This window comes from Bombina bombina, chromosome 6, assembly GCF_027579735.1.
Source record: "Bombina bombina isolate aBomBom1 chromosome 6, aBomBom1.pri, whole genome shotgun sequence".
Lineage (NCBI taxonomy): Eukaryota > Metazoa > Chordata > Amphibia > Anura > Bombinatoridae > Bombina > Bombina bombina.
Genome location: NC_069504.1, coordinates 90,529,666 through 90,544,778, shown reverse-complemented (window position 1 = coordinate 90,544,778; position 15,113 = coordinate 90,529,666). Strand labels below are relative to the sequence as shown.

The 15,113-nt window shown below is 35.8% G+C and overlaps 1 protein-coding gene across 1 annotated transcript in view; it reads right to left on the bottom strand.

Annotated features, from left to right (window-relative positions):
* PCLO (piccolo presynaptic cytomatrix protein) overlaps positions 1-9,792 on the bottom strand; it is an 876,537-nt gene extending 866,745 nt beyond the window's left edge. The window contains exon 1 of the mRNA XM_053719164.1: positions 9,537-9,792. Coding sequence (XP_053575139.1) covers positions 9,537-9,792 — 256 coding nt within the window. The remainder of the gene's footprint in view (positions 1-9,536) is intronic.
* Between the last annotated feature and the right edge of the window lie 5,321 nt (positions 9,793-15,113).

Here is a 15,113-nt window from a genome sequence, read left to right as displayed (position 1 = left end):
CTAAAAAAATGCAATATGCTTTCAAGATTTATTTTGTCCCCTTCCTCTGTATTTTAACTATAATAATTGTGGATTTTCCAAATTTCGTTAAAAGTGCAATTGTATAGTGACAGATGTGTTCTGACCCACAATAGATTTATAATTCCTTTTAATTGTATCCCCCCAGTTGTTTCAGGCTATAACTGTGAGCAAATATTTGCACAGCTAACATTATCTGTGTTTCTCTGTTCTGTTCTCTGGTTTGAAGGCTAACAATTTTAGCTGATTAAGAATCAACCCTTAGTGAATAACTGTTTCTAAAATATAATGGGACAGTAAATTCAAAATTAAAGGGACACTGTACCCAAAAAATTTCTTTCGTGATTCAGATTGACCATGAAATTTTAAGCAACTTTCTAATTTACTCCTATTATCAAATTTTCTTCTTTCTCTTGGTATCTTTATTTGAAATGCAAGAATGTAAGTTTAGATGCCGGCCCATTTTTGGTGAACAACCTGGGTTGTCCTTGCTGATTGGTGGATAAATTCATCCACCAATAAAAAAGTGCTGTCCAGAGTACTGAAACCAAAAAAAAGCTTAGATGCCTTCTTTTTCAAATAATGATAGCAATAGAACCAAAAAAATTGATAATAGGAGTAAATTAGAAAGTTGCTTAAAATTGCATGCTCTTTCTGAATTACAAAAGAACATTTTGGGTACAGTGTCCCTTTAAACATTCATGATTAAGATTTACTTCTTTAATTTAAATTGCTTTTGTCTCTTGGTATTTTTTGTTGAAAAGAACACCTAGATAGGTGGCACACATAGTTCCCAGTTATTTTAATAAATGATACCAAGAGAATGAAGCAAATTTGACAATAAAAGTGACGTGAAAAGTTGTTTAATATTGTATGTTCTATCTGAACCATGATAGAAAAACACATTGGGTTTCATGTCCCTCTAAGAAAGTTTAATATTTCCATTGTAATATTATAAGGGGATATTAAAGTGCCATAAAACATGTTGAGATCTGTGCATATTCTAAAAGGGTTAATTAAGGGACAGTGAAACCAATTTTTTTATTTTGTGATTCAGATAGAGCATGACATTTTAAGCAACTTTCTAATTTACTCCTATTATCAAATTGTCTTTATTCTCTTGGTATCTTTATTTGAAATGCAAGAATGTAAGTTTAAATGCCGGCCCATTTTTGGTGAACAACCTGGGTTGTCCATGCTGATTGGTGGATAAATTCATCCACCAATAAAAAATTGCTGTCCAGAGTTCTGAACCAAGAAAAAGCTTAGATGCCTTCTTTTTCAAATAAAGATAGCAAGAGAATGAAGATAAATTGATAATAGGAGTAAATTAGAAAGTTGCTTAAAATTGCATGCTCTATCTGAATCACGAAAGAAAAAAATTGGGTTCAGTGACCCTTTAAGTAAAACTAGTTTCCATAAAAAAATGTTTAAAAATTGCTGGCAAGTATTTTAAAGTAATTTTTCAAAAATAAGCAAAATTACTTACATAGCTATGCTGTCTAGAGTAGTCTGATCCACCCCCATTATCAGTGTTTAGAATCAGAAACACAGGCATTGTATTTAACTGAGTTCACAGCAGCTTATTTGCTTCTAGGCATGCTCCAGCAGATAAGGGGTCAATTTATCAAGCTCCGTACGTTGCTTGATGCCCCGTGTTTCCGGCGGTCTAAAGACTGCTGCTCCATAACCTGTCCGCCTGCTCTGAGGCGGCGGACAGAAATCAACCTGATCGAATACGATCGGGTTGATTGACACCCCCTGCTAGCGTTTGACCACAGATCTGTAGGGGGCTGCATTGCACCAGCAGTTCACAAGAACTGCTGGTGCAATGATAAATGCCGACAGCGTATGCTGTTGGCATTTATCGATGTGCGGCGGACATGATACGCTACATTGTATCATGTCTGTCTGCACTATCATAAATAGACCCCAATGACTGTTAAAGTCTTGTATTCTACCATATCAATGGTGGATATATATGCAGCCATAAAAAAATTGTGTGGGGAGAGCTGTACAATTCTGAAAATTTAACCCCTTAATGACCACAGCACTTTTCCATTTTCTGTCCGTTTGGGACCAAGGTTATTTTTACATTTTTGCGGTGTTTGTGTTTAGCTGTAATTTTCCTCTTACTCATTTACTGTACCCACACATATTGTATACCATTTTTCTTGCCATTAAATGGACTTTCTAAAGATAACATTAATTTAATCATATCTTATAATTTACTATAAAATAAAATATGAGGAAAAAATTGAAAAAAAACACACCCATGCTAAATAGTTTCTAAATTTTGTCCTGAGTTTAGAAATACCGAATGTTTACATGTTCTTTGCTTTTTTTTGCAAGTTATAGGGCAATAAATACAAGTAGCACTTTGCTATTTCCAAACCACTTTTTTTCAAAATTAGCGCTAGTTACATTGGGACACTGATATCTTTTCAGGAATCCCTAAATATCCATTGACATGTATATTTTTTTTTTAGAAGACATCCAAAAGTATTGATCTAGGTTCATTTTGGTACATTTCATGCCACCATTTCACCGCCAAATGCAATCAAATAAAAATAAATTGTTCACTTTTTCACAAATTCTTTCACAAACTTTAGTTTTCTCACTGAAATTATTTACAAACAACTTGTGCAATTATGGCATAAATGGTTGTAAATGCTTCTCTGGGATCCCCTTTGTTCAGAAATAGCATACATATATGGTTTTGGCGTTGCTTTTCGGTAATTAGAAGGCTGCTAAATGCCGCTGCGCACTACACGTGTATTATGCCCAGCAGTGAAGGGGTTAATTAGGGAGCTTGTAGGGTTAATTTTAGCTTTAGTGTAGTGTAGAACAGTGTTTTTCAACCAGTGTGCCGTGGCACACTAGTGTGCCGTGAGAGATCCTCAGGTGTGCCACGGCAGACTGACAACAGTGTGACATTTTTTTAACTTTGCTTGTTTTTTACTCCCAGTGCAGGGGTAGTTTGTAGGAGGCATGGCATAACAGCACAATACATACAGTATGTGTGTGTTTGTGTGTATGTGTATATATATATATATATGCTGTATTAGGCTACAATGTGTGATTTTTTTTTTAACATTTTGGGATGGTGGTGTGCCACAGGATTTTTTAATGTAAAAAAGTGTGCCACGGCAAAAAAAGGTTAAAAATCACTGGTGTAGAAAACAACCCAAAGTATTGATCTAGGCCCATTTTCGTATATTTCATGCCATTATTTCACCGCCAAACACGATCAAATAAAAAAAACTGTTCACTTTTTCACAAACTTTTTCACAAACCTTAGGTTTCTCACTGAAATTATTTACAAACAGCTTGTGCAATGATGGCAAAAATGTCTGTAAATGCTTCTCTGGGATCCGCTTTGTTTAAAAATAGCAGACATATATGGCTTTGGCGTTGCTTTTTGGTAATTAGAAGGATGCTAAATGCCGCTGTGCATCACACGTGTATTTTGTCTAGCAGTGAAGGGGTTAATTAGGTAGCTTGTAGGGAGCTTGCATGGTTAATTTTTGGTTTAGTATAGAGATCAGCCTCCCACCTGACACATCACACCCCCTGATCCCTCCCAAACAGCTCTTTATCCTCCCTCACCCCACAATTGTCCCTGCCATCTTAAGTACTGGCAGAAAGTCTGCCAGAACTAAAATAAAACGTTTTTTTTTTTAATATTTTTTTTTTAAAGCAATATTATGCTGTGTAGGATCCCCCCTTAGCCCCCAACCTCCCTGATCCCCCTCCCCTCAAATATCTCTCTAACCCTCCCCCTCTACCTTATTTGCTCCATCTTGGGTACTGGCAGTTGTCTGCCAGTACTCAGTTTACAATAAAATGTTTTTGGGTTTTTTTTCTCCCTATTTTTCTGTAGTGAAGCTTCCCCCCCCAAAGACCTTCCCCCCACCCCCTCCCAGATCCATTAGATCCCAATTCCCTCCCTCCTCTCTCCCACTTTAGTTTACATTTTTTCCATAGTGTAGTGGTTCCTACCCACTCCGTGCACGCGCGCGCCTGCCCGCCGCCCACCGTGTGCGCCCCCGATGACCCCGACCCCGTCCTCCTTTACACATCAGAAGCCATCAATGGCCGCCCACCCGCCTCCCACATCTGCTCCCACCCACCAATGATCACGTCCATTAATGTCCGGTGCAGAGAGGGCCACAGAGTGGCTCTCTCTGCAACGGATGGCTAAAAAACGTTATTGCAGGATACCTCGATATCGAGACATCACTGCAATAACATGAAAGCGGCTGGAAGCGATCAGGATTGTTTCCACCGCTTTCAAAGACAACGACGTACGGGGTACGTCCTTGGTCGTTAACTACACTTTTTTGCAGGATGTACCCCATACGTCGTTGGTCGTAAGGGGTTAAAGAAAGTGTTAATGGTGAGGCACTGCAGTAAAAATTTGCAGGTAAAGTAATTAAAGTACATATTATTATATTTTGTCTCTATCCCTTGTTTTATGTCCCTTCAATTAATTAATTTGTTTCATTTAAAAGATGGCATGAAAATATTTATTAAATTTTTTTTAAATAAGATATTTCTGTGTTGCAAAAAAGTACATTTTGTTTTTATGCTTGTGGGCATGTCATTGTCCACCAATGGAGCTGTTTAAGTTGTCCTTGTTAACTATTGTGCTTCTATTCCATGGCCCAGTTGCTCATATGGAGTCGATTTAACAAGATGCGGCAGACAGGGAAGCACATATGCGCGCCTGTCCGCAGCAGCTCGCCTCTGGCGGGCTAAATTCCGCTGCCGGAATTCTGCATTGCACACAAGTGCTATTTTGTGCTCGCCTGCAATCCTGCCCCCTGCCCGCACAGAGCCAATCATGCGCTGGCAGGAGTTGTCAATCTCCCCGGTCGGACGAGACTTGAAAATTTGCTATCTGATGACCGCTGCTTCATAAATACGGACTGCAGGTTCTCTTGTGAGAACCTGCAGTCGTAGGCAGACAAAGAGGTTGATAAATCGACCACTTTGTATAGCTGCTTGTTCATTTAAAAATCAAAATAAACAGCTTTAGCTTAACCTTTTTCATGTAAAATAAATAAATAAACAAATGGTTTATGAGGTCAGTGTCTTTTGATGTTTGCTTGAGAAATTGAAAAAGAGATGAACAGAGGGGTATAAGAAGCAGATTTGGCTAAACAATGCATTTAATCAATACACGTTTTGGCAGTGACTACTTTATCAGTGCTAGCCGAAAATGTCAATAACCATTCTCTAAGAAAATCTCTAATGAATAAGGAAGATGTACATTGAAAGTCAAGACTGGTACAATTTAGTGCTCCTAAAATGAAGCTGCATCTCCTTATTTCTCTACAATAAGAAGTAAAAAAAAAAAACAACACATTGTCTTTAAGAAAATAAATACTAAGTACTCAAAAGTACTCCCATTATTGATAACTCAAAAAAAAATGATAACTTAAAGGAAAACTCAAACAAAATTAAACTTTCATAATTCAGATAGAGCACCCAATTGTAAACAACTTTCTCATTCACTTACATTATCAAAATGTGCACAATCTTTTTATATGTATGCTTTCTGAGGCACCAGCTCCTACTGAGCATGTTCAAAAAAATCACAATATATACATACGTGTGTTTTGTGATTGGCAGATGGCTGTCATATGATTCAGGGGAAAGAAAAATGTTACTAACTGACATTTTTCAGAAAAAAACTCATTTGAAATTCAGAATAAGTGTTTCTGCATTGTGTTTTTATGATGCATTTGTTTATTATGCAATTATACTGTACTTAATGGTCCTTCAATTTATACTTGGGGTAGATTTATCAAATGCATACGCTGTCTGCATTTATCATTGCACCAGCAGTTCTTGTGCTCGTATTCGATCGGGTTGATTTCTGTCCGTGGCCTCTGAACAAGCGGACAAGTTATGGACCAGCCGTCTTTAGACCGCTGCTTCATAACTTCTGTTTCCGGCGAGCCTGAAGGATTGTTCAGAAACAGGGGCATCAAGCTCCATACTGAGCTTGATAAATCAGTCCATTACAGTATGTTAGTTCATAGTTTCATCATAGGACTGAAAAAAAAATAAGTGAGCTACTAAAATTCTCTACCCATGGGTCAAACATCTCAGGCGAGTGGCGAGATTATGAGTGGCGACGCTAACAGTTACGCACAAATGATATTGGGTTTATTGTGGCTGTTTGCGCACATGGGGTGTAGCGCCCGTACTACAGGTTGAAAATAAACATGATCACTTGAGCGCAATTGAAGTTAATGAGCGTCAGGATAGCAAATCTTCAGAGTTCTGGTTAACTGTTTCGCAAAACAAAAAATTGTTACAAAACACATCAAAAATACATTGAATAGTACAATTTTAAAAAAAATTGCACAAAAAAATTCTAAGGGTTGAAAGATATGAGGTCATAAAAAGGCAGATAAAAGGCTTTAAAATAGAGATACACACATATACATGTCTAAATATGTATGTGATTGTGTGTGTGTATATATATATATATATATATATATATATATATATATATATATAAAAATATATATATATATATAAATGTTTATATGTGTGTACATATTTATTTATGTATTTATATGAGTATATACAGTATGTATTGACAGACATATATACACATAAACACATAAATACATATAAGTGCATTTGAGCCTTTTGCAGTCAAGTGGAATGTGAAATATTCATATTTGTGCTCCATTGACTTCTATGTGGGAATACGTTAACGCATGCGCTATATTCTAACTTTGCCTTTTTGCATGCATCAGGTTAGTGCGTGAACGAAAACTTTTTACTTTTACTTGTAATATGAGTGCTACCCGACACACGCAAAACGCTTACTTCTAGCAGAGTTAGCGTGCAGGTGGGAGCGGTAAATACCGCTCCACTTGTAATCTGGCCCTTTGTGTTTAATATCCGTTAAAACAGCAATTCCCCCCCCCCCACACACACACACACACACACAGGGCAAGATTTATCAAGCGCTTTTCTCCACTGTGACTGCAGATTCGCGCAAGAGAACCTGCAGTCACGATTTATTAAGTAGCGGTCATCAGACCACTGCTTTTCTACCCTGTTCCATACCTGTTAGGTGGAGGTTTTCTATCTCCCCAGTCTCATCCAACCGGGAAGATTGACAGCTCCTGTCCGCACGCGATTGGCTGTGCGTGGGCAGGGGGTGGGGTTGCATGCACGCAAAGGAGCAAAGGAATATGTCTGTCCCTTTCCGCCATGGATTGATAAATTGAGCTCATATTGCATTTTCAACTTTTTGATGCTGTCCAACATAGAAGTTTAAGTACTATATGAATTATTATATGTATCAATGGCAAATCATACAAGGCTAGCTATAGAAAAAACAGAGACATTATTAATACAAGTGTATTGGCTTTGATGACCAATGATTGATTTCTTTACTAGGCATCAGATATACACACAAATTATAAAGGCTCAAGTCTGCAGTATATATATTCTTCATAAACTGACCTATATTAATAAATTAAAATGATTTGGAGTGAAAAGTTGTTTAATAATCTCCAAATTAATTTTTGCATTAGCATTTAAAGTGATGACACAGCTCTGCCATCTCATGAAAATGTGATTTAATTCTGAAGTTTGTTATTTGCAACTATTCACTAGTTACATTAAAGGGACACTGAACCCAATTTTTTTCTTTTGTGATTCAGATAGAGCATGCAATTGTAAGCAACTTTCTAATTTACTCCTATTATCAAATTTTCTTCCTTCTCTTGGTATCTTTATTTGAAATGCAAGAATGTAAGTTTAGATGCCGGCCCATTTTTGGTGAATAACCTGGGTTATTCTTGCAGATAGGTGGATAAATTCATCCACCAATAAAAAACTGCTGTCTAGAGTCCTGAAACAAAAAAAAGCTTAGATGCCTTCTTTTTCAAATAAAGATAGCAAGTGAACGAAGAAAAATTGTTAATAGGAGTAAATTAGAAAGTTGCTTAAAATGGCATGCTCTATCTGAATCATGAAAGAAAAAATTTGGGTTCAGTGTCCATAATCCTACACAAATGCAATTCATTCAGTCCTATATAGGAAACAATATTAAAACATTATCTTTAATCAATTGAAAATAATATGTTATAAATAATATATATGTGTGTGTGTGTGTGTGTGTGTGTGTGTGTGTGTGTGTGTGTGTGTGTGTGTGTGTGTGTGTGTGTGTGTGTGTGTGTGTGTGTGTGTGTGTGTGTGTGTATGTGTGTGTGTGTGTGTGTGTGTGTGTGTGTGTGTGTATTTAAATTGTCTATGTATTGTATCACACAGATAATAAAATATGATTTGCAGGTAACTGTATACTTCAAAAATGACATATTTTTAAATATGTGATACACACTGGAGAGCATAACATCATTAAAAATATATCATAAAAGACACTTTAAATGATAAATGCATGTGTGTTCACATCAGGAAAAATATAATTTTAAACATATATCACTGATAAAGTGTTAACTGTTTTAGTATGATATGCTTGTTAAAAGCTTGCAAGATAATAATGTGCATTAGAATTCCCTATGAATGTTCTGCATCTTGATTTCTAATTGTGTAAGCATTTTACTGCTCTAGTGTGGCACATTGTATTGGCATAATAAGGAGAGAGAAAAAGCCACGGGCACAACATCAGCAGCATTCAGAGTGCTTAACTTCAGCACCATGGACAGAGCACGTACAAATGAACTGAAAACATAACCCCAATAACATTCTATTTGGAGTAAGATTATATTGCAGATGAAAAGGTTATGAAGATTTTTTTTTTCTCCATTAACACCTTGTTTGCTAGGGAGGGAGCTGAAGCTTTACCTGGCAGTAAAGGGAAGAACTATATAGGTATTATTGTTAATAAATTGTGAAACGTATTACAAGCATTGCAAGAAAAGAAACCCCATTGTGTAACCCGATAATTTTGAAATGAACTATGACAGCTCAAAAAACCCCATATATGGCAATTGCCCAGCAATATATCGTTAATTAAATTGATGACCATCAAATGTGCATCGTTAGAATAATGGAAAAATACACCCTCATATGTGTAACCATTATATTGAACACAGATTAGACGAGTAATATTATAAATCCATATATAAGATACAGCACCAGATAGGCTAGAATGGTACTTCCTAGTACTGAAACAGGAAGGGTCTAGTTAAAGAAACAGGATACCTTAACCACATAATTAATGACGCTCAGCCAATAACACCGTCTGAAATATAATCATATACTATGCATATTATATTGTAATTGTTATTCAATTGTATAGCTCCATATATATGTAAAGATAGAAAATATTTTATAATTTGAGTACCCCTAAAATTAATTCAATTTGCTGCATGTCACGTCCCTTACAGTGAGTGAGAAGAGTAAAATAATAATCCATTTGAGGAAGGGAAATATATATTTCCATGTGATTTTCAGATATCAGACATCTTGTTATGATACTGCCTTACTCCCCTGTATGTACACTCCCTATAACGACCCACCAGCAGAACTGTAGAGCAATAAAATAAGATAAATTCCATGCCTTTGCATTGGGCGATCCGGCTGGCTTCCTCTCGGTAGCTCCTGCGCCCTTGACATCACAGCAGCAATCTGTTTTCTCTCCTCTTCACTCAGCTGGCTCAGATCAGCCTCCATTCCAGAAGGGATCTTAACGAATCCCCCTTTTCCATCACTTACCACCCCCCCTGGATATCCAGCTATCCCTTCCCCTCCTTCCATACTTCCCTCATTCCCCATGATTGCCCCTAATCTTAATTAAACCTGTTCCCAAATCCTGTAGTATCAGATTCCGTGCAGGCAGCAGATCCTACAGTGCATCCCTCTCTCTCATGAACCAGCATTCAGCCCAAAGCCCACCCCTGCTTCTGTCACAGCCTCTCTGCTCTTTTTTTCCTTCTTCTTAAGGTGGATTAGCAGAGATAGATAGTTACTCCTGCTAAATTACTCACAGAAGGGCAAAATGAATTCCATTAGATTTAATGGCAATATAACAGATTGTTTATTTACAAACTATTATTGTGATTTAAATATCTGAAAATTGGGATCTTTAAAAAATATGAATGCCTAAATTGAATTTCTATAGTATATGGTTGTGTAGCATAATGTAACTGCACAAATAATTGAATTAAATTATAAGCAGTTTCATTGGTAAACAAATAAATAAAAATAAGAATACAAGAGAGAAATACATAGTTACATAAATATTTATTCAACAGTGACAAAAAAAGATTAAATAAGGGGGTTAACGAATGCATTACTTTATGAAATAAAAAAGTCTGTATTGTTTATGCAAATTGTATGCTCTGTCTAAATCATGTCTAATTATGACTTTAATGTCCCTTTAAATGCAGACTGATTTATCCAATGTCACTATAAAGCTAGCAACATATACAAAGCTAGAAAGCTGCCTTCCACATGGTCAAGTTGGGCATTGTAAATACAGAGCTACATTATATACGTGTTACAGGAGAATGCAGCTAATATATTATTCTATACCACAGTTAAATGTTCTATTTTGTTAGATCCTATTTTAAAGCAAATTCCCTTTCCTTAATATGTGTTTACAATAGTCACACACCCCTATGCAATGCATTGCTGCTTTAGAAAAGCTATGAACAGTGAGCAAGCCAGGAGAGCAAATGTATGTATATCTCATTTACTAGCCATATTCATCTGGAGCAGCAGAAAAGTATTTCATATCCACTATTTCACTATTATCTTAGCAGGGTGTAGCCAAATAGTGTAAGAAGAGAATGTATTTTATAGTAAAACGTGCTAATAAAATATAGCATTTTATTTTTAATATATAATACTTCCCACAACTATTCTAGCAATATTTTTTTTCCCTCTGGATGTTTAACACATTATTTTTCTTTTCTTGTATCTCCTCTTCTTAATTGTAAAGTGCTTTGGATCTCTTTGGAATTTATATTGCTTTATTATTATTATTATTATTATTATTATTATTATTATGTGAAATATTATTCAAAGACCCATGAAAGATAGATCATAATAATATACTTAGCTTAGAGTCAGGAGGTTAAACACATAAGTTCATTTGGGAACCACACACAATTACCAAGTATAAAACAACCAGTAAAGCCAATTAGAAGTGTTAGTAACATGGTGCCACAACTAAAGGCAGTTGCCTGCAGAGGGCAGTAATCCTTATTGCTCCCATGCAATACTTTACCTATGTATGTAACACTTTTTGGAGTTAAAACATAGAGGATGCTAGAGTCAATAATGCAGCAAATTAGAACATGTAATTTGTGCATCAGAATGTTTCTTTTATCCACCAAATGGTATGCTCTGGCTTAATCACAAAATATTTGTTGGGGGAGTTTCATATCCCTTTAATGTAACAGAACCGACATTGAACCTACATAATCATTACATGATGATAGTGTAGTGGAAGAAGATAAACAAATAGCAAACTCTTTAAATGATTACTTTTGTTCAGTCTTTACACCAGATGGTAAAGGAAGTGAGATTATATTAAGGGATGTTACTGTAAATAAAATGTGAGTAGTACTTTTCTTTTTACAGAGGCAGAGGTTTCAATGGCTTTATCAAAAATAAAAGTAAATAAGTCTGTGGGTCCAGATAATATTCATCCAAGGGTTCTAAGAGAACTTCGATCCATGATAGCTACTCCATTAGCTGATTTATTTAATCAATCACTTCTAACAGGAGTTGTTCCAAAAGACTGGAAAATTGACATTGTAGTCCCTCTTCATAAAAAGGGTAGTAGGTAAGATTCTGCTAACTATTGGCCAGTCAGTTTTACCTCAATTGCAGGGAAATTAATGGAAACACTTTTAAAGGAAAGACTTGTATCTTTCCTTCAGACCAACAACTTAGAAGACAAAGGACAGCATGGTTTCACTACTGGAAGATCATGTCAGACTAATCTAATTGATTTCTTTGACCATGAAACTAAAATAATAGACCAGGGAGGAGTTGTAGATGTTGCATATCTAGACTTTAGCAAAGCATTTGACACCGTCCCACACAACAAACTTATTCACAAAATGTATTGTATTGAAATAGATGCTATGATTGTTAAGTGGGTAGAAGGCTGGCTTAAAGATAGGCAACAAAGGGTTTCAATTAATGGAGTACATTCAAAGTAAGCATCAGTTACTAGTGGTGTTCCCCAAGGGTCAGTTCTTGGGCCTGTTTTGTTTAACATGTTCATAAGTGATATTGGAAGTGGGCTTAAGGGGAAGGTTTTCTTGTTTGCTGATGATACACAAATTTGTAACAGGGTAGATGTTCCAGGAGGGGTTGATCAAATGAACTGTGATATAAAAAAACTTGAGGACTGGTAAAATAAATGGGATCTGAAATGTAATATTACCAAGAGCAAAATTATGCATATAGGATCCAAAAACCCAAAAGCCAATTATAGTCTCAATTGTACATTACTGACTGTAACTAAAGAAGAAAGGGACTTGGGAATTATTATTTTAGATTATTTAAAATGTGGTACACAATGCAGCAGTGCAGTCGGTAAGGCCAGTCGAATACTTGGTTGCATTGGAAGAGGTTTTAGTAGCAGAAATAGCAAGGTTCTTATGCCACTTTACAGATTAGTTAGACCAAATCTGGAATACTGTGTACAGTTCTGGAGACCATATCTACAGAAAGATATAAATAAACTAAAAGCTGTCCAAAGGAGGGCTACTAAAATGGTACATGGTCTAAAATATAAAACATACAAATAAAGACTCTATGATCTAAATATGTATAGTTTAGAGGATAGAAGGGATAGAGGTGACATGATAGAAACCTTCAAATATATGAAGGAACTTGATAAAATAGAAGCTGAAATAAATGCCAAAACAAGGGGTCACAATCTAAAGTTTAGAGGGTAGCAGATTCAGGAGAAATTTGAGAAAGCATTTTTTTACAGAAAGGGTGGTGAATTCATAAAATAAACTTCCATTTGAGGTGGTAAACACAAAGACTGTAAAGGAATTAAAAAATGCCTGGGACATGCATAAGGCATCTTAAGGAAAAAAGTAACATGTAATATGGGTAGAATTGATGGGCCTTTTTGGTTCTTATCTACCGTCAAATTCTATGTTTCTATGTTAACATGCACACTGCATATTATCAGTTATATTTACAGTATGGGTGCCCATAACCACATATTAATAAGCTGTTCACTGGCATTTCAACCCACTTGTCCCTGATGACTCACTACTGACAGACACTAGCGTAGAGTCTATACTGTCCTCGGGTTCTGATTAGTTATGCTGAGCACTCAAGTGCACTAAAAAATGTGAATATAAACCCGCTGGGGTGTAATTAATCGCATTAAATAGTTATATTCATCTGTATTTCACATTTTACAATTAGGTGTATACATGATTTTTTATCATCACGTTTATATATATATATATATATATATATATATATATATATTAGTTTTTACTATGTCAATCATCACTAAGCAGAACATGTTGTATTGCAATCATTTATCCAGTACAGACAATTGGCCAGACTCCTTCTCAGAATGTCTGTGCTAATCCACCTTTACTGAGCAAAGAGGAGAGAGGCTGCGATGGATGAAGGGGAGGGATCTGTAGCAGAATGCACGTTCATGAGACTGGAATATCTGATGTGACACCTGCTTCCTTTCAACACTACAGGTTTTACTATGACCACGGATTTCACATCCCCCCTCCCCTATTTTGCCTTTTAATCCTGTGGATGGACCTCTACAGTAATGTACTACAGCATTTATTTATCTTGACTACCTTGCTGGAAATTCTAGCAAAGCCAGACTCCACCTTTCTAGAGTAGTGAGCATGCTCAGCTCTGGCAGGTGATCACAAAGGCATCATTAATGTTTCCATCCTACTCCTTAAAGGTACAAAGGAGATGACCTGACGTCAAAATTACTGCAGCCTAAGATAGGTTTTCAGAGCACAGCACTTCAGTGCATGTTAATCAGTAGAGCAACAGTTTGCAACTTAAATTGTAAATAATTTTTATAGACTTTTACATCCTATTTTATAAGGTCAAAGAAGGCTTGTTACAAGAAATAGTTTTTCCTGTTTTTATAAGATTAAAGATGGTTTAATATGTGGAGACTAGCCTTATTTTCTGTTAAGTCAGTAGAATTGCCAAGCTCCATTTTTCTTAAAGGGGATTAATGGGATACTCCGTACTCGAATATTGTTTTTAGAATTAAATTATATCAATTTGTGTTAAATAAAAGTGCCAGATTGTTGATATATAGGCACCCTATAACCCAATTGTATCCATTAATCATCCCTTTAAAGTGTAGTTTTCCATTCCCAGTTGCTGCAGCCACCAGGAAATGTCCTGGTATCCTGGTAGGCCATTCCAGCCTTTGCTGTGTGTGTATATGTATGTGTGTATACTGTATGTGTGTGTATGTGTGTGTATATGTATTTGTATGTGTATGTGTGTATATGTGTATTTGTATGTGTGTGTGTGTGTGTGTGTGTTTGTGTATGTGTGTATATGTGTATATGTATGTGTGTGTGTGTGTGTGTGTGTTTGTGTATGTGTGTATATGTGTATATGTATGTGTGTGTGTGTGTATATGTATGTGTGTGTATATGTATTTGTGTGTGTATGTGTGTATGTGTGTATTTGTATGTGTGTGTGTGTATATGTGTATATGTATGTGTGTGTATGTATGTATGTATATGTATGTGTGTGTATGTATATATATATATATATATATATATGTGTGTGTGTGTGTATATGTATATATATATATATGTGTGTGTATATGTATGTCTGTGTATGTGTATGTGTGTATATGTATGTATGTGTATGTATGTGTATATATATGTGTGTGTATATATATATATATATATATATATATGTATGTGTGTGTCTAAGGTAATGTTATAATTAACCAACTATTACTTTATGTGAATAAATATTGTAATGTAAAGCTAACCCTATCATTTTTGTGCCATTTCTACCACCCACTGCTCAAATCATATTCAATCTTTTGCACTCATATATGTTGCCCACTTGCACATGCATTTTATTGCTTTATTGTGAAA